Here is a 23,604-nt window from a genome sequence, read left to right as displayed (position 1 = left end):
AGCTACAGCAAAGCTAACTTCATCATATACATATGCTGCAATTTCACCTCCAAGTATGCAGTGTGTATGGTCTGAGTAATTTTCTGATAGCCAGATAAATAAGAAAACTTCAGGTTCTTGGTTTAAGTTAAAAAACATGAGTGATTCTGGTGTGTGAAGAGAGCACCTCATTTGCCAGAGTGATGAAAGCAGCATGGTATTTCCAGATTTAGAACATACTATATTCTTTTCATAATGCTTCAATAAATAAGATGATTGCAGTGAAAAGACTGTTAATATTTGCTTTCTCAAGTGTGGCCTAGGTCTGTGGATGGAGTGTCAGCAAAGAGCAGTTCTCTGACAAGCAAACAAGCTGACAGTGTTTAGAAACTTCCTTAGAGACACGGGTCCTTTGTTTTGTTTCTCACTCCACAACATGATAAAGAGGAATAATTTAGGTGGAGCTGATGTAAACTAGGGAAAACATACCATGATCTTCCTTCAGTTTGCATCCTGGGAACATGAAGGACAGGGCTGTAAAGATGATGAAGAGCATGCTCCTTCTCCTCATTTTGCTGGCAGTAGTATCTGGTAAGAACATGATTTCATTACGCTGCTAAAATTAGAACACTGTTGGCTGTTATACTTTCTCTTGGGAGCTTTATAATACATATTTAGGGATCAGACACGGATGGAAAAAATCAAGTAACAATTATTTTCCTACTGAAATAGATTGAGCTCTGTGGTTACAGCAGTATAATGAAGAGAATATGACTCCTTGCTAAGATACTTTGCTGGATGAGGCACTTCGTGTGCAATAGCCATTTCTCAGTGTGACAGTGTTGGAGTGGGAAAGGAGGTCAGCTGTCCAAGAAACAATCTAGTATTAATACTCCAGTATTCTTTCAAATATTGATACATTGCTCTTTGATGATGTGTAAAACAAGCAACCAAACAGGACCAAACAGGAAAACACTCATGGAGAGTATTAGTAGGGTAATATTATTATCTTTGCCCAGTGTAAAAATATGGGAGATTTGCCAATATGAATATGTGCACATTAGCAACTTAATGTAGATCTTCAAACTGCAGTCTGTGTGGCTCCTGGAACACTTGGTGTTGCTTGTAGTAAGCTAGCTGCACAGGCAGGGTAGGGTCACTTTGCTCTCAGGGAACTGAAGTTCTGCCAGCCCTCAGGAACCTGAAAGTATTTGTGGTGGTTTTCCTGATGTCCCCGAAACTCTGATCAGGACACTGCATGTGAATCTCAGCTTTCCTTGAAAAAATAACATTTTTCTAACCTGCATGATTGTGAAGAGAGAAAAGCTTGAAGTTGTGACTCAAGCACACTGTAAAGACTGACAAATCACAGATAAATAAGACTTAAATATGCATATACTTCTCAAAGCCAATCTCATGATTGCTTTGTCTTGGACTCAGCATTTGTCAATGTTTGGGGCTGGTAATTCTGATAAATAATGTATTAAATTGCTTCAGGCACGTTTTGTTCTCTGAAGTAAGGAGGTAAGCAAGGACTTGTGAATATGGAAGGAGGGCTTTTGTAAAATCAATTGGAAGAAGAAGCCATTTAGATGCAGTACCAAAAATTTCAGTTAAAAATAAAGAGCAAGAAGTAAGAACTTGTGATTTAGAAAGACAAATCCTGAATAAACAGCCAATGAAATTTTTAGAGAGAATATAAAATTAGCAACTCCTTTCTACATTTCTATTTTTTTTTTTAATTCATTTATTTAATTATTTCACTGATGTTATGAATGGTTTCCATTAATGAAATGTGTCTTGCTGAGGGACACAGGTACTGTCAGGTACTGTCAGGTACTGTCCACAGGAGATTATGTACAAAGTTCAGCTCCACTTACAGAAACGCATCCCTAGAAGCCTCTCTCAGCCCAGTCTCATTTGCATGGGTGATTATTGATGATGTTTTCCAGAATCTGTAAGAATGTTGATTAAAAACTCAGTCCTTCACTGAGTTCTGCTTCCATTGACATAAGTCAGGAACAGCTCACCTGAACTCAGTCCTACTGGAGCGTCAATGTGACCAGTTCAGATTAATTTACAGGTAGTTCCCGTCTCAGAGTCTCCAACATCCCAGCCTGTACCTCACCCACCTGCCTTTTTTTCCATAAATGCCAGAGTAATCCCAGCCAGATCAGTGATCCATGGACCTGCTCTATCTGGAGTGTGGGAGCATGGGAACATCCATGCAGATGTGGAGAGTCTCTGGGGAAGTGCCTCAGCTCTGCCTCTTACCAGTGAGGCCCTGTGCTCAGAAGAGGTCTTCCCAGAGGCAAACTCTCCCACCACAACCTAATATGGCTGGATACATGAACAACATCCCCTGTGCACCCTACTTCTCCTCCCCAGAATGCAGTGAGTCTTGCAGGCTGCAAGAGGAAGAACTGGAGGTGTCTAATGGAGTCATGCTGCTCTACGAAGTGCTCCAGGAAACACTCCAAGGACAAGTGTCTCCTGGGCTGGGATGCAGGAAGAAGGGAAACAATGTGACTCCATGCTTTGTTTTGTGGACTCATCTACTGCTATTAGTTTTGCTTCTCATGTAGCAAAGGCACTGGGATCCTAAGTTTTCTCTGATCCTATAGGGAATAGTTATTTGAGAGGCCTGTAACAGGAGCAATGTCTGTCACACAAAGGCCATATGTGGGTGTCACATCCTGCTCAGACAAGGGGGACAAGTGACTCAGATTCGCAAATTCCCAATTGGAGTGGACAACAAGTCTCCAAGTCCAAGCATTTATTAACTACCCACAATGTACTAATTGAACACATGATAATTGGCTATGTATATAGCAAGCTGTGGCGAGCAATATAAGTTGCCTTGCATTTCTTAATGGAAAAAGGAAGAGAGGGAGATAGAGGGACAGTGGGGGATAGATAGACAGTGGGCTATCCCTAAATTGCTCCAAAATTTTTCTCAGGTTGTAGGGAAACAAGATTTTTTGATAGTTTGGGGAAAAATTCGCTAAGTCTTCTTCTAATGTCATTGGATAACATTGGAGCTGAACTGTCATCCTCCATATTAAAAAGACTGTTGCTGTTGGAGGAACAGCAATTAGAGTGCATCTTTGGTGGGCCATACTTCACCAGCCACATGAGAAGGGGGCAAAGGGAGATGGTTCTGTCCCACACAGCAGAGCTGTTGCAAAGCAGCAGATTTCCCCTTGGCATTATGTTCCCAAGCTCCAGGCTGTGTGTGAGCATCCAAGCAGAAACATGCTGCAGCCCTAATGGCCTCAGACGAGTTCCTGTAGCAGCTTTTTACCTTGCAGTTGCTCAGCAAAAATAAAGGCTTCATGGAGCTTTTGCTACAGTAATTGTGGTGTAGGAACAGTCTGGCCAGGCCCTTGAGTGAGCAGTATCTGCCTCCCTCTTGGCACACAGTGTGTAGGAAGTTTGACTGAATGCAGCCAGCTTTCTTGGCAAGTGTTTTGGACAAGCCGATGAAGCCCCCCCAAGGAACAGTCAGCCTGGCCACAGTCTCATGTTGAGGTACATTGCCAGTTTAGGCATGTGAGGTTACTAAGATGTTGTTTCAGGACATACCCTTAAAGCTGTCCTGATTTATATTTTCTAGACACTCTTAATGAGATAAAGCACAACAGGCCTTTGTTAAAATAATAAAAACCAGAAGCTAGATGAGAGAGCAAACAAAGATTTTGGTTTGGGGAGTCCAGAGGTCTGACTGAGAAGCAAGGAACTCATGCAAAGCTGTAGGATGCCACAGCAGCCTGTGTTGCTTCCAGGCAGTTTTCAACCACAGGGTGATTTTGTGGGCCCACACCTCCTCCAAGGACTGGAGGTTGCTCTTCCATGCTCAAAGCAGAAGACACAATAGCACAACCCTCAAAGTTGTTACTAACTCCCACTACTCACAAGCCAGGAGTGCACATAGCTATCCTAGCAAGATTCAGAAGAGGGAACATGAAGGAAAAGGGCACTGCAGATGTTGTAATTCACAAAAAAGATTGTTTCTTTAACACCCAGGCCTGTGTGATTCAAGGTGCCTTTTGATGTGATTAGTGCACAGAGGCAGCAATTAGTACAGGGTGTGAAATGAAATAATAGAAACATGTTTGGTTTCTTTGATTCTATATAAAGGCATATATGAAGGCAAACACAGGAACAATACTACTTGAACAACAGCCACTGAAGATGACAACCGTGTAGTACTGAATTAGAGAAAAGATCGATTCTTTTGACATTAGTACTGGTTTTACTACCGTGCGATGCCACCATTCATAAGCAAAAAGAGAATCAGGCCATTTTGTGCTCATTAACGGGAGCTCTTGGCACAAGCTGTGTGCTCCTGCTAGCCTAAGATTCCCAGAAGTAATTTTACATTCATTTTCATCTTGCAGGAAGAAGAACCCATTTGCTTAAGGGCTTACCTGCAACAAGCACTGTTGAAGAAAATTCAGCAGCTGGTGTTTCAGTTTATACCTTTAATGTAACTGTTTCTCCATTGTCTTCTGAAGGTGTTGCAATACTTCCTACCATAGTAAATTCAAATCCACTTACAGAGGCTTTTGATATTGAATCAATAGGAGATCTCGAATACAGGGTGAGTTTTACATTTATCTTGAGCAATGTTCCATCATGTAGGCTGATGTTTCCTGGATTACTGAGCACTGACAGTGCACAGTGTCTCATCTTTTAATCAGGGAAGAGTTGCAAATGCAGACTGTGATAGTATTTGGACACGCTGTAAGAGATATGGCAGTTGAATAGCAATACTGATTATAATTTTTAAATGCATCTAGGCAAAAACCACCTATCACAATAATTCCATTTATTCTGTGATAGAAAAAGTGATTTTTGGAAAATAAGTGGTGAAGAAGGACATATAGGACCTGCTTCTGATTTGAGGATTTATCCATAGTTTTTCAACTTAATTTATATTAAGTCACTGTGAATTTAAAGTGGCTTTGTCAAACCACATGCATCTTCTGTTTGATCATTCTCACCTAGAATTAAAATGAATTTGACTCACTTCCAAACTAAAGTAAGCTGAGTCAGATAAAAGTCATATTTCATTCTGAACAAAGGCTGTGACACACAAGGAATTTATCTTGAGGTAAGAAGTTATCACAGTTCCACACATCTGTTAACTATTTCTATCTATTGCGTGCTCTTGTCCTATGGCAAATGCAAAGCAATTTCTATTACTTCAGGCTAATTTCATTGCTGGATAAATTAGCAAGTATTAGCTCACATTTGTCACTGACAATGAGTGTTCAGACACATGACAACTTGTCATCCCACTGTAACTCACTTATATGTCTGAGCCTGAACAGTGACACTGAAGAGTGTCTCTAAAAGATATGGATAGACACTGAGTAGTCTTCAAAAGTTAATTTGAGTACATTTTTCAGGGTGTTTCCAAGGAAGTTCAAGTTTTCACAGAACTGATACAAAGGCTTTTTTCTCATTGTCTTTGCTGATGTTTCTGGGTGAAAATTTGGGGAAATATTGTATTCTGTACAATATTTTGCAAAAGTGATGTGATCCAAAATGATCAGCTCTACCTACTGCCATTACATCTTTGCTAAGATATAGAAAAAGGCAGTATTTCATGTATGAATTATGAGGTTTGAAGATTAGTTAAGTATCCACTAGCACAGGCTTTTCCGTATTTAGGAAGCATATTTAGTCCTGTTGCAGCAAGCCAAGGCAATATCACATTTCTTAGTACATTTTGAGATTTCTGAGAAAGTCACAGTTTCTGAGATCTGAGCCCTACTCATTGCTCTTCACCTTACTCTTGTTTGAAGAATCCCATGGGCAGATGTGTTGAATGCATGAAAACATACTGCTGCCTGAAACTACCTTGATGCTGTTAGTCATGGTCCCTCTGCATCCCAGGTGTGAAGGGGGGAGCAGAGAGCAGTGAAATTGCCAGGTGGAACAAGGAGCAGACAGTCATGGGGTGACTATACCCCCTTTCACATGGTCTGTAGCTGCTTCAAGTGTATATAGTGCTGCCTCTACCAGTAAGCATTGCTCCTACCTGGAGGAGAGGTGAACTGTGGCTCACAGCCTATACCAGTGGCAAGCTGTTCTCAAAAGCAACCTAGAAAGAGACAATCTAGATTCACATCTTCACTTGCAAGGTCTCTATAAAGGAGGGTGGAAGGTGTGTGTTTAGGCAGTCTGGCTGTAGTTACAACACCAATGAAAATATCTGGCTGTGAACTGGAGGGGTAATACCCAGAGCACATAATTTCTGCTTAGAACTGGACAGTTTCTCATTTGGAATTAATTGCATGTTTACTGTACTTGGATCTCCAGCAAAGATTCATTTTGGAGACCAACGTTCCCACTGGTGTTACAAGCTTTCACTTTTATGAGAAACTTCTATTTGTACAATATAGGACCATCCAGGACATAGTTGTTTTCTCCTGCAGTATTGTAACAAAAAGATCCACAAGGTTACAGGGAGCAGCTGTTTTACATACCAGAAGGCATAAAACGTTTGTGCTTCTGATCACTCTCCTCGGTCTTTGTTAATTGGCTCTAGTATGGCTTCTGTCTTCTAATTGTGCTGACATCACTTCTGTATTTGTCCTCTGGCCATGGCATCTCATCTAAAATCAAGGATTTCTTTCATTGTTCTCCTGCATCCTCTTCAGGCTCCTCCATTCTGCAGTATTGTGAATACAATGACACACTCCTTGTCACACACACTTATGAGACCCAACTCTTCTTCTCCAGTTCCACAGCACACTGCTACTGTGTTCAAGCTTCACAGCTTCTTAGCTACACAGCAAATTTAAGTCACCTTCTCCTTTCTTGTCCAAGAAAGGAAAGTTCTTGTTTCTTAATTAGCTTCAGCAGTGAAGATTGAAGTATACAACTTTCAGCATCCTGCTGTTGCTCTGGACTCATCCTAAGTCCAAAATGAATGTATTTAATGCTTTTTCACAGAATGTCAGTCTTGTGCTTGTACGTATTCTGTGTTAAGAGGCAATATGCAGAGCTGGAAGCCTTTCCAAAAAAACCCCTCAAAGCAAATGTTTGCCTTATCAATCTTTCAAAACTTAAAGCCTGTTTTATTTTTTTAATTAGCACAACATTATCACCAAACAGTTCTTGTCCCTCTCTCATTCAGTGTGCCCGTGTAGCTCCCTTCTTCCTCTTGTTTCCTGAGTGTCTTCTCCCAGACATCGCTTATACAAGGAACAGACTGATACCTGCAAGACTATTTGGTCTCCTGCCCCCACACTCCTTATTGCAAGTAAAAGGTCTTTCCCCTTGTGCTCCTGACTCACAGAAATAGTGCTCTTGTGTCCTACAGGGCTTCCTCCCAGTTTTCAGTCTCATCACACCTCAACTGCTCCTGGAGCTTGGTGTAGAGGTGAAGACTTGGCACAGACAAGTACCTGTAAGATGTAGTCCTGACCATGAAGGCAAAGCATTGCCTATGAGGCAGGACAGCTCCTTTCAGGCTTTCTCCTCTTCAGATTGTCCCTTACACAAGAGTTCCTTGAGTTGCTCCATGAAGCCACTACATTTTGGTTTTTCAGCTCTTGTTTTTCTCACATTTCTGCCACTGACAAGAAATGGGCCAGCAAGTAGAAGATGATCTAAAATACTCACTTCTTACTCATGGGAAGTGTCCCTTTACTTGTATTCACTCATATAGACTATAACTTATGTGCTAATAACATCTTTTTCTTTTTAGGTTGTTACCACTGGAAACCCTGTCCTAGATTATGAAACAATGCCAAAGAGCTTTGATTTACTGATTTTCGTTGAAGATACAACTGGAAGAACTGACCTTAACACACTGACCATCCAAGTAACAGATAAAAATGAACGTCCTGTATTTCAAGGAAATATGGCAATTCAAAGTAAGATAATGGTGGTATTTGAAAAAAACAATACTTGAAAAAATTACATCAGATTAAAAAAAACTATAGCTGCATACAGTGCCTGTAGCTAAAGTGGTATAAGCATTTTCCTTTAGGAAAATGAGAGAGGAACAGGACACTGTTTTTATCAAAGCTTTATTTTGCACAAATGTTTGGTATGCTTCACCTCTGGAAATGCCCTTTTAATTTTCTTGAAATTTTAACCAAAAATGATTTAACCATTTTGAAGCACCTGAAGAATTAAAAAAAAAAAAAAATACCAATAAATATATATGTTCATTTTTTGATGAGATTAATACCTACCTAGAGGTATGTATTAGAAACTTCAAGTTTGGTGTGGATATAACCATTGAGTATGCGTGCATTTTTAGTAGTTTCTTGAAAACTGGACTGATTTAAAGAAGCGAGATAAATTTATGTAAGTCTATACTATGTATGTACAAAGATTTCAGAGGGAAAATTATAGAAACGTTACTCTGCCAGTCTTTTACACCTGTATATTACATTTTCATCTGCACATGAGAAATTAAGTGGAAAATCAGTCTGAAAAGTGAGATCTTGGAAATTGTGATCTATGGTGGTACAAATGGAAAGAGGCAAAGAGTTCTGTCTCCTGTGTGGGGCAGATGGTCTTAAACAAGTTTATTTTCAGACGATGGGCAAAGGTGCAGTGTGCAGTGGCCTTAGGAATGAGGCTGGAGTGTCTGGACCCCAGCTGTCGTCAGGGCAGGCTTTGCACGCCATGAGGTGCTTAATGCAAGTGACAACCCCCCCAATGAAAATAATAGGAAATAGTTGTCTTATTCTCTGAGCAATCTTATCCTGTTCATTTACTAACGAGAGGGACCTGGAAAAATTGTACCATGAGCTGACAGAGTATAATGTTGTATTTATTGTGTGTTCATACACAGACAGAGCAGTTCAGGTAGTGAGTAAAAATATGTTTTTATTATTTCATGAACTACTGAGAGCCTTTCTGAAGTCCTGATATTCTAACAACACTGTATGGAAGAGCATTCAATAATTCAATATGCATTTTTTTTTAAATCTGAAAGTATGAAACTGTGATCTGTTCATGAGTATTTGGAGCTGGCTGCTGAACCCCCCAAGTCCGGACTAGCAGCCGTGTTATGAAGGCTGTGACCTGCAGCCCTTGGAGTGGCCAGCAGCACAGCGTGACTGCAGCCTTGACTTCTGCCTACTGCAGAGGGCAGGGCTTCTCTGCCCGGCTAGGTGCACACTAGGTCTGCTCAAATTCAGCCCGCTTCACTAAAGCCTCCTAAGCACATTTGACTTCCCTGCTTCCATACAATACTTAGTTTGTAAAGCAAATTAGCTTCCCCTAGGGAAGAGGCTGTGTCATCTTCTCAGTATAGCTGGTGTCTTGCATATCATGGGTGCTGCTGAAATCTAATAATAATTAAATGTGACACTTCAGGGGATCAGCACAGCATGAAACACACTCTACGTGGGAGCTTGTTACAAATAAGCGCATCAGCTTAACTCTCAGCTAGAGCTGCCATAAATTGGTGAGCACAGATGTCTGATCTGTCTAACTGTGTGGCTTTAGTTAACAGTACCAGCTACAATTAGACACTAATTGCACATTCTCTGGTTATGAAAAAGCATCTCTCTCTCATTAAACTTTATATTCATATTGTTGTCCTCTGGGAACAACTCATTACGCTGCTCCGGGATTCCCACTGCTCTGATGAGAAGCAGCAGTCAGCAGGGGTCACAGTGGAAACTAATAGTCCAGAAACAGCAAGTCCAGCAGACACAAAAGGGCATAAAGCAAATAATGTGATCTAAAGATCTGTTGTTCTGTTAATCACTCTACCCAAGCACAGATAAGCCTGTTGCCAGTGGCCCAGTATGGGATAGCCCAGCTGTGAGAATTCCTGTCATGGAAAGAAATACACCTTGCATTGAATTAGCACCCTTAATATGGCAAAAATTTGTCAGCACAGATCATTTACTATTTATTTAACTCGCAGGTGTAAAGGAAAAGCAGAAATGCAGAGGAAAGTCTCTGAACTATCCTGACAGGGGACAGAAGGTGGACAGGGAGAGGATAACGAGGAGGATGTAGCACTAGGCTATGTTCTCCCCATCTGCATAGTAAAGAAAGACACAGGTGTAGCCCAAATACATCATTTTACTCCATATCCTGTGAGCAGCTCAAGATCGGCCATATGTAAAGATCAGTCTTTCTCCTGAAGGCACAATTCCTATTGCAACTCAGTGATGGTTGCCTGTTTACAGTTAAGCAATTGGCTTCTTTTTATCTTTTGAGTATTTGTGCTTTTTGTGATGATTTTGTAATTACACCTGTGAAGTGAGAAGATGCAGCAGGCAGCAATATGCCTGGACAGCTTCAGTTTATTACTGTGTTTGCTATTTTTACCCAATTGACAAAGAGTACACTTATATCCATGCAGCCGTAATGATCTATGTCTTGGAAGGAACACCTCCGGAACACATTTACCAAGTTGATGCAGCTGATCCTGAAAATGCTGAACTCAAAGTAAGTTGTATTAAAGGAAAAAATCCAGAGATTATATAATCCACTGTATCTGAAATGCTAATTACCAGCATCTTTCAACGACTTCCTTATCAGGAACATAGGAAAACGTTTAGTCAGGAAAAAGAAACATTTTCAATAATAAACTAAAAAAACCCCAGCCTCAGTGTTTGAATACAAATTGTATTTTGAGTTCTCAGCCATCCAAAATTAAGGCATTTTTAAGGCATAGTTTGATATAGTTAATCAGAGATACATTATAAATTTGGTCTTTTTTTTTTTTTAAAAAAAAAAAGTATTGCAAAACGTTTCTTGTGACAATGTGAATAACTTAAAATGAGACAGTAAGGAAATCACAAGGCAACTGAATCTCAGCTTTTTGACAATCCCAGGGTAAACTGTGACCTTCGGTTAAGAAAATGTGTTAACTGATGTGAAAATAGTCTTGATATCAGCAAAAATTTCTGGAAAGTGATGCTTGTTTGCAGACAGGGGAAAAGTAACTGCACTTACCAAAGAACTGTGTGGTAGCTTGGCTTTATTGGCTGTGGCTTTATGAAAGACAGCACATTCAAGAACTGAACCTGACGATTTTACTTCGATATGTAGCATTATTCAAGAGAGCAATTAGCTTGAAGTCTGTCCTCAGGCTTTGCCCAGTGAAACCATCAAACCTGAGCTGGTGAGGAGGGAAGCAGAGGCCTGGGGGTTTAGCTCTGCTTTGTTTCTGAAAGCAATGGCAGCGAGTTCCACACGCCTTGCAACCCCTGACAAATCTCAGGCATAATAAGAAGCTGCAAATATAGAAATGCTGGGCAACAGGTAAAATAATAATCCAGAAAGGGAATTTAGAAAAGTCAACTGGCGAAAAATTGTTAAAAGAATTCTCATTACCTAGCTGCCTTTTTAAAAGCTATTTCAATTAAATCTGTCATTGCAGGAGGCAAGTTCTTTCACTCAGCTCTCTGTACCTCCTGGTTTTTTTCCAAAAGGTAACACAAGAGCAGTTGCATCCGCTGGACAGATCTGCTCAGTGGATTTTGCAGGTTACTTGTATGGTGCATGACCTGATGTTGCATATTTCAGACTTTATGGGTATTACTAGTATCTGCACTAGCAAAGGAAATACCCTTGAGGGCTTATTGGTGATAGTTTGGCACGTGGAAGATAGTGGTGAGGAGTGGTGGGTATGTAGTAGCTACCTCATGGCCACAGGGAAGAGGGTGCTGCCTCTCTTCCTACCGTGTAAGGTGTTTGGGTGCTCAGCTCCCTCCCACACCCGTGCACTGGTGTAGTACCCATCTGTGTTGTGCAGCGCACAAAGTGGCTGCTGCTACATGCCACCACTGAGCAGCCATGTTAACACGGGCTGCTGTGAACACCCTTCACCCTCACACTCCCACACACTCCGTGAAAGTCCGCTCTCCCCTCCTTGCCCTCTCCTAACATCTGGACCCCCAAACTTCATTGCCTCCTCCACAGCTCTTATGTCCTCCAAATCCAGCCTCACCCCTTCTTCTCTCTCTTCTCCTTTGTGCATGTACTCTGCTGCCACCACAAAGCTGAGTCCTGCCTACAGCACCGTGGCTCTGCTGCCTGGCCTCTGTGTTAAATTCTCATTGCAGACCTGGAGTTCACAGAGGTAGAGAATAGCGTGGGCTTTGATGTAGCTCTGTGTCTGTGACTCTTCACTGGCTGGTCAGCAAAGCACATATGGCTAAGTTTGAGCATATGTATGTTTGAGCATCTGTATGTCAGCATGTCTCATTACGCAAAATTTGAGGCAAATGTTGTACTTTAGCTTTGCCTGTTCTACAAGGCAAGGAATGAATGGAGGGATGTCTAAAGATACAAACACTAATTCTTTGCTCTCTTCATTTCAGTATTCACTGCTCCCTGCACCAGTGCCATTCTTGGTCTTGGAAAGCGGAGCCATTTTTTCCACAAAAGAATTTGATTATGAGAAAGATCCACACTGGTGAGAATGTATTTTATTCACATTGTCTATTAGCTTACAGCAGGCAGAAAAATGTTTTCCTACACAGCCAGAGAATGATTCTTGTTTTGTTTTCTTATTTAACAGTTACTTTTTAAATATAACAGTGACAGACCCAGATGGACTCAGCTCGACTAGAACAGTGAATGTAAATATAATTAACATCAATGATGAAAGACCTTACTTTACCACGTAAGTGAAAAACTTCCGTTGTACTCAAAATGTAGATGTTTTCCCAGCTTTACTGCTTTGGCACCAATGGGAGGGTGTAACATAAGGGTAAGTATATATAACAACAAAATGCTACTGAAAACGGTATTTTAATTTTGTTATTATTCCTGTTCTTCTACTGGAAAGCTTTGAACTCATTTCCCTCATTTATTCTTAATTATATTCTTAATAGTTTAAAGTTTTCCAGGCTCTGTCTTCATGCCAAGGACAGCCAAACAAGCTTGTTGTACTTGTTAGTATTTAGAGAGGTTAAAGCTATGCAAAGACCTTTGGACAAGTTCAGGCAAGGAGATGAATTTCACCCTGTGTGAATACAGTCATACAGAATTTACCCTTCATGCAGATGTGCATTTCACCATAAAGATGTTTATTCATGCAGAAATGTCTAGACATAAAAAGGTCTCACTTTTGATCTGTCTTCCTCTTCTTCCCAGACACACTTGTAAACAATCCTGGTGATCTCTGAAACATTGTCGTCTCTTAATGTGTCATAAGCAGGAAACTGTGTCATAACACACAAGTCAGAAATAGCTTTAGAAGACTAATAGAGTTTTAGTTGCAATCAGGAATATTGTTGAAAATTTGGAAAAATGGGAAAGACTATACATGTGCCACCAGCAATCTGTTTTGCGGTGGAAAGCACGGTGGATGATTGCTTCTGAAGCAGGAGCTTGACTATTGTTACAGTCAAACTGATTCTGCTGTTGATTTATCTTTGTCATCTGCATGAGACACTGATTGGATTCAAGACACTCTCTTTATGTCTCCTGATCCTGAGGCTCCACAAGGTCCCTGCTGAGAATATTTATGATATTTTATTACAATTTATGATATGGATAGCACTTGAGCCATGCCAAGAGGTTTCCAGCCATTTGTTTCGAACAATCTTCTGGGTGTTTTGTGAAGCCAGAGCAATGCACAGCTCTTGGGCTGAGGCCAAAGATCTGGACTTTGCTGGGTAAAGGGGTGGAGAATCTGAAGAGACAGAAGAATTAAATGTTAGAAACAGACATGGATTTTTTTTTGTTGCTACTTACTTAATACTTGAACCTCATGTCTGCAATAATCAATAAGGTTAACAGCTTGTTCCACATTACTGTTCTACTACAAGCAGGAGGAATACTCTTCCCAGTGCCAACATTTGCACATTGTGTTCTAGACTGATTATTTCCTCCAAATGTTGCCATTTCTGTTTATTTATCTGTTTGTCTGGAATGCTAGTGGAGCTCTTTTAAATATTTAGCTATTATTAAAATTATCGAAAGCTGCAGTGACTTGAGCATCCATAACACCTAAGGCCTAAGACTCAGTTCTCAATATGGCACAAATAAGGACCGCTATTTTTTTGAATCTTCTCCCTTTTAGATTGACATCACAGTCCAAAAATTGCAGCTCAGTTGTAAAGAACTTTAGATTAATTTACACTTCATGATCTGTCCTCGGTATGCACATGTATGGCCTCTCCCCTGCTAAAATGAGCTGCATGGTGGGCCTATGTACTTTCTGACACTAGTTAGTGCTAGGATGGGAGCTGGGGAAACTTGATGAGTTAGCAAACCTTCTTTATTTTCTCCCGATCAAAGCTGTCAAGAACAGAGTTTCAAAGGGTCTTTTTAATTGTTCCCACTGTATATGCAGGCACATCTGGTTTTGGTGTTCACAACACTACATTGGTATTCAGCCTTTTGAAATTCTGGCTGTTAAAATCAATGGAAAACTTGTGGAGTCAGGAAAACAAAGGAGAAGACAAGAAAACAAACATATGCTTCCTTCACAATTACACTGCAGTGTCTAAAGGCTCTGCTTGAACCATCCTGTAAAAAGCCACTGGCAGGTGGCAGACAGATGGACAACAGGACACAGCCCAGACATAGCTGCGTAGGAAGTGGCCCCCATCTCCTCCCCAGCTGTATAGCACTCAGTGCTTGGGGATATGCTCAATAATGTCTTGCTTCTTCCTGAGAAATCTGGTGGGGACAGGACAACAGCCCATGCAGGGTGCAGAAAGGGTGGTAGGGCTGTGAAGGTGGAGTTGTGGTGAGATTCCTGTCCACAGAGAGGTTGGAGTTTTGGTCCCTGTGGGCATAGGGAGTTTCCTACTTAGAGCCAAAACCAGTTAGAGCTGTCCCTCCCATATTCCCCATTGACTGGAGAGGCATGTTGGGGTGGCATTTTTGGTAGCAGTGAAGGATATCTGTTGTTTTTTTGTTTCTGAGTGACTCTGGAAGCAAAAGAACAAGGAAGGAAGAGATCCAATGCCAGGAAAGAGATAGAAACTTAATAACTACACTGATTCCGCAGACTTCACAAATTCCTTGTTTACTTTTTTTACTTGGAAAACCCTATGTGATTTCTCTCCTGTATGCTTTTCTCTTTTTATATGAGCTGACCAAACAGTTGAAGATGCTGGGTCTTCTTAACCATTTAAAAAATTGCAAGTGGAGACCTGGAGGCATGGGGTCTTCTGTCCTGTCTCCAAAATTCTCTGCTCCAATTCCTAAGTGCCCCATGATGTTGGTTTTCAGAGGACAATGACGGGCTCATGCTTTTCTATATGGGGAACTACAGACTAGTCAATTATCTAAGTGGTAGCATAGGAAATTTAAAATCTGCAAAAAGGATTCAGTCTTGAAACATACTCCTAAGGCTTTTCTGAACTCTTGAGCACCTTCGACTCTCTTTGATATCTAGAAACAGATGTTTGTGTGTTTGTGTGTATTTCAGTACTATAAATCAGCCTTCATTAATTCCTTGCACAATTTCTGTGCGCTTGCCATGCCTGCTTTTGCATGTGGTTCAAGCACTGTAATTGCATACCTGAGTACCCATGTGAACATGCAACTGCAACCGTTAGGAGCAGTCTTGCACAATTGCCTGCCAGACTATATCTGAGCTATAAAACTCACTTAATTCATGGGAAATTTGGGAGCACTGGCATACCAAACAGCAGCAGTAAAGAACCATTTTCTCTATGTAAAATGAATCACAGGCAGATGTTGTTGGGGGTTTGGCACATGTTCATCTGCTGGGCACCCACAGGAATGCTCCTTCCTGCCTCCACCTACTGCAGGGGCAACTCAGCTTTTTAGTAACACTGTTGTCCCCAGAAAGCCTCCAACATTCATTCCAAAAGATGATTAATTACATTACTGCTTTTATTTTTGTTCTTCTCTTGCAAAATGAAGAAATTAAAGCAAGTGGCTTTACAAGCTGGTGGCTCTGCAGGGAGATGGACTGCATGATTTAACAGCCCCTTTCATCTTCAGCTTCCATGATTCCGTGAAAGTCAAATTGTTCTTACCGTGAAAAAGTTGCAGGAGAAGGACACTTATTTGTGTGGCTATGTCATGCTTTATGACTGCGTACCAGTTCAGCTGTTGCTACATGTCCAGCTGGCAGAGCCAGTGACTGGGATATTTACCCTGACAGGAAAATAGCCATCTCTGAGTCCAGCGTGGCCATGGCTCTAATGCTACAATTGGCTGCTTAGCCAAGTCTGTAATCAGCTGCCCTTGCAAACACAGATGTGTGCTTTGCTGAATTTTGTTTTATCTTGTAGAAAACAAAGATTCTACAGGATTCCAGAGGAGCAAAGCCCAGGCACAGTTGTTGCCAACATAACAGCTAAAGATCCTGATGATGAAGACTCTCCTAGCAGACTTTTCTACAGCATCCAGTCTTCTGACAGATACTTCTCCATAAATCCATGTAAGACAACCAAAAATGTGCCTTCTGACACCCAAAAAAAGAGAGTAGCTGCTCTGGAGAAAATGTTTTTGTCTTAAACCGACTTTTTATTCTGTGGCTACCCCTAGAAATAAGAAATGCTCAGTATGTTATTAGGGTCAAATTCCTTGGTCAGCTAACCAAGATTCAGTAAGATATCTTGAAGAAAGTAGACCAAAGGTGACTTCTTGACAAATATTGACTTATGGCTGGTGGGTGATGGTCCCCTGGGAAGAAGTATGATTAACTGCCTTCTTTTTAATCTCTGAGGACTGCAGTTACCATTCTGGGCTCTTGAAACAGCAGCACATAGTTAGACCATAGTGCTGTCTTTTCTGCCTGAAATCTGCTCTAGCATTTGAGGTGCACAGCAAATCTGCACCTCAGCTTAATTGCTCAATTCATGGCCCTCCTCAGGCAAGGCCATCCAAAGAGTCTTCCCTCTCATGCTGGTCTCATCTTCTTGTGCTCTCTGGGGTGCATACACGAGGGCTCTGAGGTTTTTGCTCCAGAGCTGGCATTCAGTGACTGTTTTGCTCATATGCTATTGCTTTGGAACTGCTTCCCACAGCTGTAAGAGGTGCCTCATAATACAGTGCTGTGAGGGATCAGGACAATCCTTAAATGCTTTGGATTTCCTATGCCCTTTGGCCATATATTGCCACCCTCCCCCTCAATTACACTCCAAAAGAAAGAGGATATATACACTGTTCTTCTACCTCCTTTGTGCTCTGGAAATAGTATTGTGCTGTACCATAAAAACCTTCTCTTTTTGAACAGAGTCTAAGAGAAGTGAAAAAAAAATATTAAGTGAATGGCTGCCCAGAGCACTTGGCGCAATCTGTCACAGCTAAAAGCAGCTCTGTTGATATGTGAGTAGATTTAGAGGTGCTGAAGGATGCTTGAATGATTAACAGTAGAAAGTGAAGCGGTCTTACCAGCCAGAGAGCAAGGACAGCACAGACATTAGCAGCTCATTGTCCTTGATGCTCTGTGAGTGCACTCAACTCTGACTTGCACTAGCTCTTTGAGAGCCTAAGGGAAATCTAACTGCTTTCCAGGCCCTCTGCTGAGGCCACCTATGGCGTATTTTTGAGCAATGGGTATCTATCCATTAAAGTCTTATGCAGAGTTTTCAGAGCCATTTTAGATAATTTTAAAAAATAACAAAACCAGCCATGATTTGCACAGAATAGAAGACTTTTTATTCTGCTGCCTGTCTGCTGAGCTACCCTGTCCTCTTGCATGTACACCATGTACATGTTTGCTACTTCTGAGTGTTTGCTACTTCTCCCCCTTGGTGACCATCTAACTTCTGGCTGCTTTCTGCACAGCAACTGGAGTGCTGCAGGTGACTGGGAGAATCGACCGAGATGCCCTTCCACTGCGGCTCCATCCTAACATTTCATTGATAGTCCGAGTGGAGGACAGTCCCAGTGGTGGTCACGCCAGTGAAACGGAGATCACAATCATTATTGATGATATCAATGACAACCCACCAGAATGCAATCCTTCTACCTTCAGGTATTGAGGTTCTTCATTGCCTTAGTGCTGCCTTGTTGCCCCAGAGCAATGTGCAGTCTAGGGCACATCAGTTAGGGTCCCCAGACCTACAGCTAGAGGTTCAAATGTACATTTATCATTAGCTTTAAAGGTTAGCTTTCACTCTAAGTGTCTTAGGGCATGAAACTCAATTTCCTGACATGTTCAAACTGGAAATTTCAACTAAAAATATCTGCATATAGTCAGATAATTTATTTATCTTTCTTTCAGATACCTAAACCCTTAAGATATCAGAACCACGTACTATAGAGTTACTTTTCTGACCTGTACATATCCAGGCTCCTTGTTTCTTACTTGATGCTAAACTGTGGGGAATCATTCACCAGGGAAAGCTTGCTAGTCAGTTCTGGAGTTTTATTTTAAAATTCCTGTTCTTTTCTAAATATCTCCCTGGTGACCTGCATAGTTTTTGTCTACTGCAATCTGTAAGGTCTTCAGAGCCCACATCACCTCTGGTTATAGGTGTCCTCTGTGCATAATAACTTAGTCACAGACTTTGCTATGGCTATGAATGCTCTGAGACCTTTCTGATGATCAGGTAGTTTATACTTGCAGATGAGAACATAACATTAACTCTGTTTTACATATGAAATGTGTCATAGAAAGACTGAAGTCAGAATTGTCCATCTGAAGTGTTTGGTGTGCCTGGGCTCTGACCTTTCAGGGTACACTGCATTGCATAGTGCAGTTCTCCAGGTGCACTTATGGTAGTTTGGTGGTCCTGCAGTTAAAAATCCAGCATCTCAGGCCAAGAACCTTTGCTATGAAGAATTCCCAGTTAGTGGGTATCTGTTTAAATTTCTTGCTCACTATCTGACAGAAATGTCTTGCATTTAAATCACATACTTCTATGTACTGGAAGAAAGAGAATCCAGTTCCTCAGAGTGCTGCTTAGTTACAACATCCATGACAATAACACAACAGTCTCTTTGTTATCTAGTGAGTTTAAATTTTGATCTGAAGGAGGCAAAAATCTTCAGAGAAAAAATGTGAGTGAATAAAGAACTAGTCTTATAGGGACTGCACAAGGGAACAAAATCAAGGTTTAATGGTATTTCAGTTGGTTCTTCATTTTTTTGTATTTCATTCTCTTGATTAAAAAAAAAAAATTACACCCTCTGCCCCCAGTTCTATCAAGTGCATCACAGGGACCCTCACTATCAAGAGCAGTGCCAGAAATGCTAGTTTCACAAAACAGGAGAATGGTCCAGCTATTAGTTAAGGAGAAAAGAATGAGCTTCTCATCAGGAGAACATTATAACATACTGAAATGAGTGTTGTAAAGGTGTTTTAAAATGCTAATTACTAACTGAACTAATCTTGATCATTAAGATCTTGTGGCAGCTTCTGAAGTTTAGCTGAGTTCCAGGTTTATGGTTTGGATCTGGCTAAATGTTTATGTCCTGCCCATTTTACAGGGCTGTTGTCCACCACAGAGTATGGATCAGATTCTGGGTTGCTTCATCAGCTGTTGCCTATTTAGATCTCGGATTTCACTTAGAAAATAAATGGAAGTCAATGTTTTAGTATGTAATATATGAAGGGTTCAAAAGGAGAAATATAAATTGCTCTGATGGGAAATGTGTTTGTTTTAAACAGGAAAGAGGCAAATGAAAATACAACTGCTGGGATGTTTCTTCTTGATCTTAACTACTGTAAAGATATTGATGTTGATTCAACAAACAACCAATTTAATTTCACTGGATTATCTGGTTTTGGAAGCAATAACTTCGCTCTGGAGTCCACTGTTTCTGGAAGACTTGTGGTCAGTTGTTTGTGGCTTTATATTAGCTTGTCCCATTTCAGAAGTCAACTTCTGAAATATAAGTTCTTTGAATTCATTGTCTGTATAAAGAAAAAGAATTACAGTAATTCATGTCACAGTGGGTATGCTGGGAGAATGACTGTTTTGACTGCATGTGAACCTCATACCCTTTGATAGGATGCTTTCTATGGATTCTACAGAATTCGGTGAACAGAGAACTGTTTTCTCCAGTTTTAAATAAATGTGCTAGATATGATTGAAAAAAAAATCCTTTTTTAGGCAGTGTGAAGCACCAACTTTGATATGGATAAACAGAGAAATTTGATGCCATTTCATACCCATTTATTCATGACAGACTGGAAGATCCTTGCTATTCAGCATGAAGAATTGAAATACTTGAGAAATCCCACACTCAGTAACTACTTCCCAGCTTCATTGGTCAGAATTGTAAAACCACTTTGAGTGGTAAATTTTCACAAAAGCGTGGTGGGAATTGCACTTGTGTGATTTTGCATGTCAAAATATGGGTTCCTTATGCTGATAGCTGCTGGCATATTTGCATTGGCCAGAACCCCCACTAGCTGCTGGACATGTGCAATGGTGGTTGTTTCATTGCTTTAAAAAGAACCGTGGGCAACTGCAGAAAAAGGGAACCATAACAAAAAAAATGCACTCTGTCTAAAAGACAAGAGTGATACAGAAGCAGTAAAATGATTTTGTAAGGCTTGCTTACTTTAATTTTTGATCTGAGATATACATGTCAATGAGCACTGGCCTTAGCTGCTTCATCTGCCAACATAAAAAGCATGTTCATTGTTGCGTGGGATATGATTGCTGTCAGCCCTTTGATCACCATGTATGTATAATACAACAGGCTATCTGCAGTGTCATGTCCCTCCAGGAATTTCCCAGTAGATGATCAACAGTGGATGCTTGTGCTTTAGTCCTGCTGCCCCAAAGTTTATGAGGCTCCTACAGACAGAGAGTTCAGGAGATTAGAATTTAAATCTGCGTGAGCCACCATTTAGTAACAGCTTGGTTCCTGGATAAACACTTGCGGCTGAACCTGATACCTTTAATACATGTCTGCAGCCATGAGCTCAAGGAGTAACTATTACTATTTAGCAATAGCAGATTCTTGTTGAGCCAACAAAGGGCAGAGTAAATAGCCAGCTCATTACATGAGCTTTGAATTAACTAGGTAAAAGGCCAAGACCCTATGATCCAAATGATAAAACTTTCTGCACTTAAGTGGAAGAAATTTTGTTGACAGAAGGAATGTTTTGAATTTCCAAGAGACGCTAGAGCGTGAACATGTAGAAAAAGCTTAGAATTCAATTCTGTAATTGATTAATAGCCTATATTACTCCCACAGAGCAATTCTATATATCCAGGGGGGAAACCACACTTACAGAACACTGAAAAAAGTAATTGTCATCATGTGTATTGTGATTTTATGTAAGGAAGTATAAATACAATTGTGTTTCTTTTTAATTTAGATGACTGAAAGTATTGATTTAGAAAACCCAGCTAATCTAGGAATTGAAGTTTATTCTTTGACTGTCAGGGTGCAAGATATTGCCTGTCCTAACTACTCAAGCAAGTATCCCTTTTACACTTCGTTTGATATTTTCCTGTGCTGTAACAGCATGGAGAGAGGAATACCATATGTATTTTGAATATATGCATGAGAAAATTTCACAGCCATACTTAACTATGATTTAATCTTCTGTTATATTTCCAGATATGATCTACATTTACATCAGGATAAAGCCAGTGAATGAATTTTTTCCAGTCTTCAGTAATTTATCATATGAATTTAATGTTCCAGAAATTATTAAAGGTACAGTAAGTAGCACCTACATGACAGAAATAATGTTGTCATGTTGATAAGTACCTTTTTGCTCAAAATGGATTTTCATATATCTGAATGAGGAGAATGGCTCAAAGTTCCAGTTCATCCAGGGTCTCAATATACAACCACCTACTACCCTTAAATAGACAAAACTGGCAACAACTCCAGTTGTACAGATGGAAGCTGAGACATAGACAAATTCAGCAATTGCACAAGAAATCTGTGACAGAGCCAGGAACTGAACTCAGATGTCTTGTTTTAGACTGTCTTTCTACTCTTGCTAAATTAGCCTTTTGGAGGAACTGCGACAGTGCAAAGAAACCATTATAGACTGACACAGAGTGAGGACTCCCTTGGCCCAAGCATGGTGCAGGATGACCACCCCACTGTCCCCTTAGACCCAGCTCACCTTGGGTGCAGTGGGTGCCCTGAAGATGGGTTGGGATAGGAGTGCTCAGACGGGGAGGCTGTGCTCAGCCAGATGGCAGCCAGAACAGCTCCTCGTGCCTGGAGCCAGGGTCCTTCACATTCCTGCAACAGCCCAGGACCAGCAGCTGCAAACGTGGCCTTAAAACTAAATTTGTTGAAACTCTTCACACATTTGACTCCCGTCTCAGCACCATTCCTGTCCCCTTGTAAGTTCTGCATCTCATGTGCTTGCAGAGAAGTACCATGGCATCTTGCCTCCTTGGTAATCCTTGTGTGCCAGATGTGACCGCCAGCCAGCTGTGCTGTGCGGCTCGGTGCGCAGAGGAGTCAGCATGGGAATGACGTCTTCCCTAGCTTCAGCCTCTCCCTCATATGACCTGATGTACCAAACACAGGCCTGCCTCAGGACCTCACTTACTGGCTTTATTCTCTTGACTGAGAAAAATTTGAGAGCTACATTAGATATATGCTGGATAAATCTTGACCCTCATTCTGAACCTCCTAGGGTCACAGAAAAATTGAAGGTGTCAGAAACCTCTGGAGGTCTCAAGTCCAATTTGTGCTCAAAGTGAGGCTCATTTCAAACCTAGATCAGGTTGCTCAGGGCCTTAACCAGTTGCATTTTTAAAATTTCAAAGGATGGAGACTCCACAGCCTCTCTGAGCCCCTGCTTCAGCTGAGCAACCTTCTTTCCAGATAATTTTACCTTGTACCCAACTGGAATTTTCTATGTTGCAGCTTGTGTCTGTTCTCTATTGTCCTTTTGCTGTACCCTTCTGAGAAGACTGTATCTTGGTCTTCTGTATTATTGCCCTTTAGGTAGTGGAGCACAACAATTAAATTCCTCCTTCGCCTTTTCTTATTCAGCCTGAACAAACCCACCCCCACCAGCTTCTCTTCCTGTGTCCTCTGCTCAACCCTCCCCAGTCTTTCTCCATTTTTTTATCATCTCTCTTGTACCTGGGTCCCCAAACTGATCACAGGTATCGAGTGCTGAGCAGAGTGGATTAACCACTTCCTACCATGGGCTAGTAACAGGCTTGCAGTCTCTGTTTCTCCAAAGGTGCCCCGGGGGGCACCTTATGCACCAGGACCTGGGGTCCACCCCTGCAGAGCAGCTGCCTGCTCAGTCCGTCTCAGCCTGTACTGACGCATGGACTTGTTCTGGCCCAGGTGCAGTTCTTTTCATTTGACTGTGCTGAGCTCCATAACTCCTATTGGCCAGTAGCTCCAGCCCGCCAGGACCCACTGAATAGCAGCCCTGTTCACCAGCACGTCCAACACTGCCCCAGGCTGCTGTTACAAACCTGCCCCGGTGGCCACATCACCAAGGAGGACATCCAACTGAATCACTGCATCAGTGTGGGACATGGTAAATCTGCCCATGAAACTCCAGGAGATTTAGCAGTCAGATGATCTAGTACCTGTTTGAATTCATCAAATTATTATGGCCAGGGCAGGCTTAAAGCACAGGTGAAGGCAGCTGTGGCTATAGTCAGTAGACCTGTGGGCCCTATGGTACTTCTGTCTCCATTTGCCTAAGGCAGGAGGTGGTAGGGAGGAAAGGACATGCTTCAAGCTGCCCTGCCATCCTGCCCACAATCTCCTCTCCCTTGCCATGGA

The 23,604-nt window shown here is 41.4% G+C and overlaps 1 protein-coding gene across 1 annotated transcript in view; it reads left to right on the top strand.

The window, feature by feature from the left end:
• Window positions 1-500: 500 nt before the first annotated feature.
• LOC141958726 (cadherin-related family member 3-like) overlaps window positions 501-23,604 on the top strand; it is a 32,812-nt gene continuing 9,708 nt past the window's right edge. Inside the window, exons 1-11 of the mRNA XM_074901610.1 lie at window positions 501-570; window positions 4,380-4,582; window positions 7,703-7,871; window positions 10,334-10,419; window positions 12,300-12,394; window positions 12,500-12,604; window positions 16,203-16,351; window positions 17,704-17,893; window positions 19,532-19,697; window positions 21,197-21,296; window positions 21,442-21,540. Coding sequence (XP_074757711.1) covers window positions 501-570; window positions 4,380-4,582; window positions 7,703-7,871; window positions 10,334-10,419; window positions 12,300-12,394; window positions 12,500-12,604; window positions 16,203-16,351; window positions 17,704-17,893; window positions 19,532-19,697; window positions 21,197-21,296; window positions 21,442-21,540 — 1,432 coding nt within the window. The remainder of the gene's footprint in view (window positions 571-4,379; window positions 4,583-7,702; window positions 7,872-10,333; window positions 10,420-12,299; window positions 12,395-12,499; window positions 12,605-16,202; window positions 16,352-17,703; window positions 17,894-19,531; window positions 19,698-21,196; window positions 21,297-21,441; window positions 21,541-23,604) is intronic.

Source organism: Athene noctua, chromosome 3 (assembly GCF_965140245.1).
Source record: "Athene noctua chromosome 3, bAthNoc1.hap1.1, whole genome shotgun sequence".
NCBI lineage: Eukaryota > Metazoa > Chordata > Aves > Strigiformes > Strigidae > Athene > Athene noctua.
Note: the sequence above shows the minus strand (reverse complement) of the source record. Positions and strands in the feature narration are given on the sequence as shown.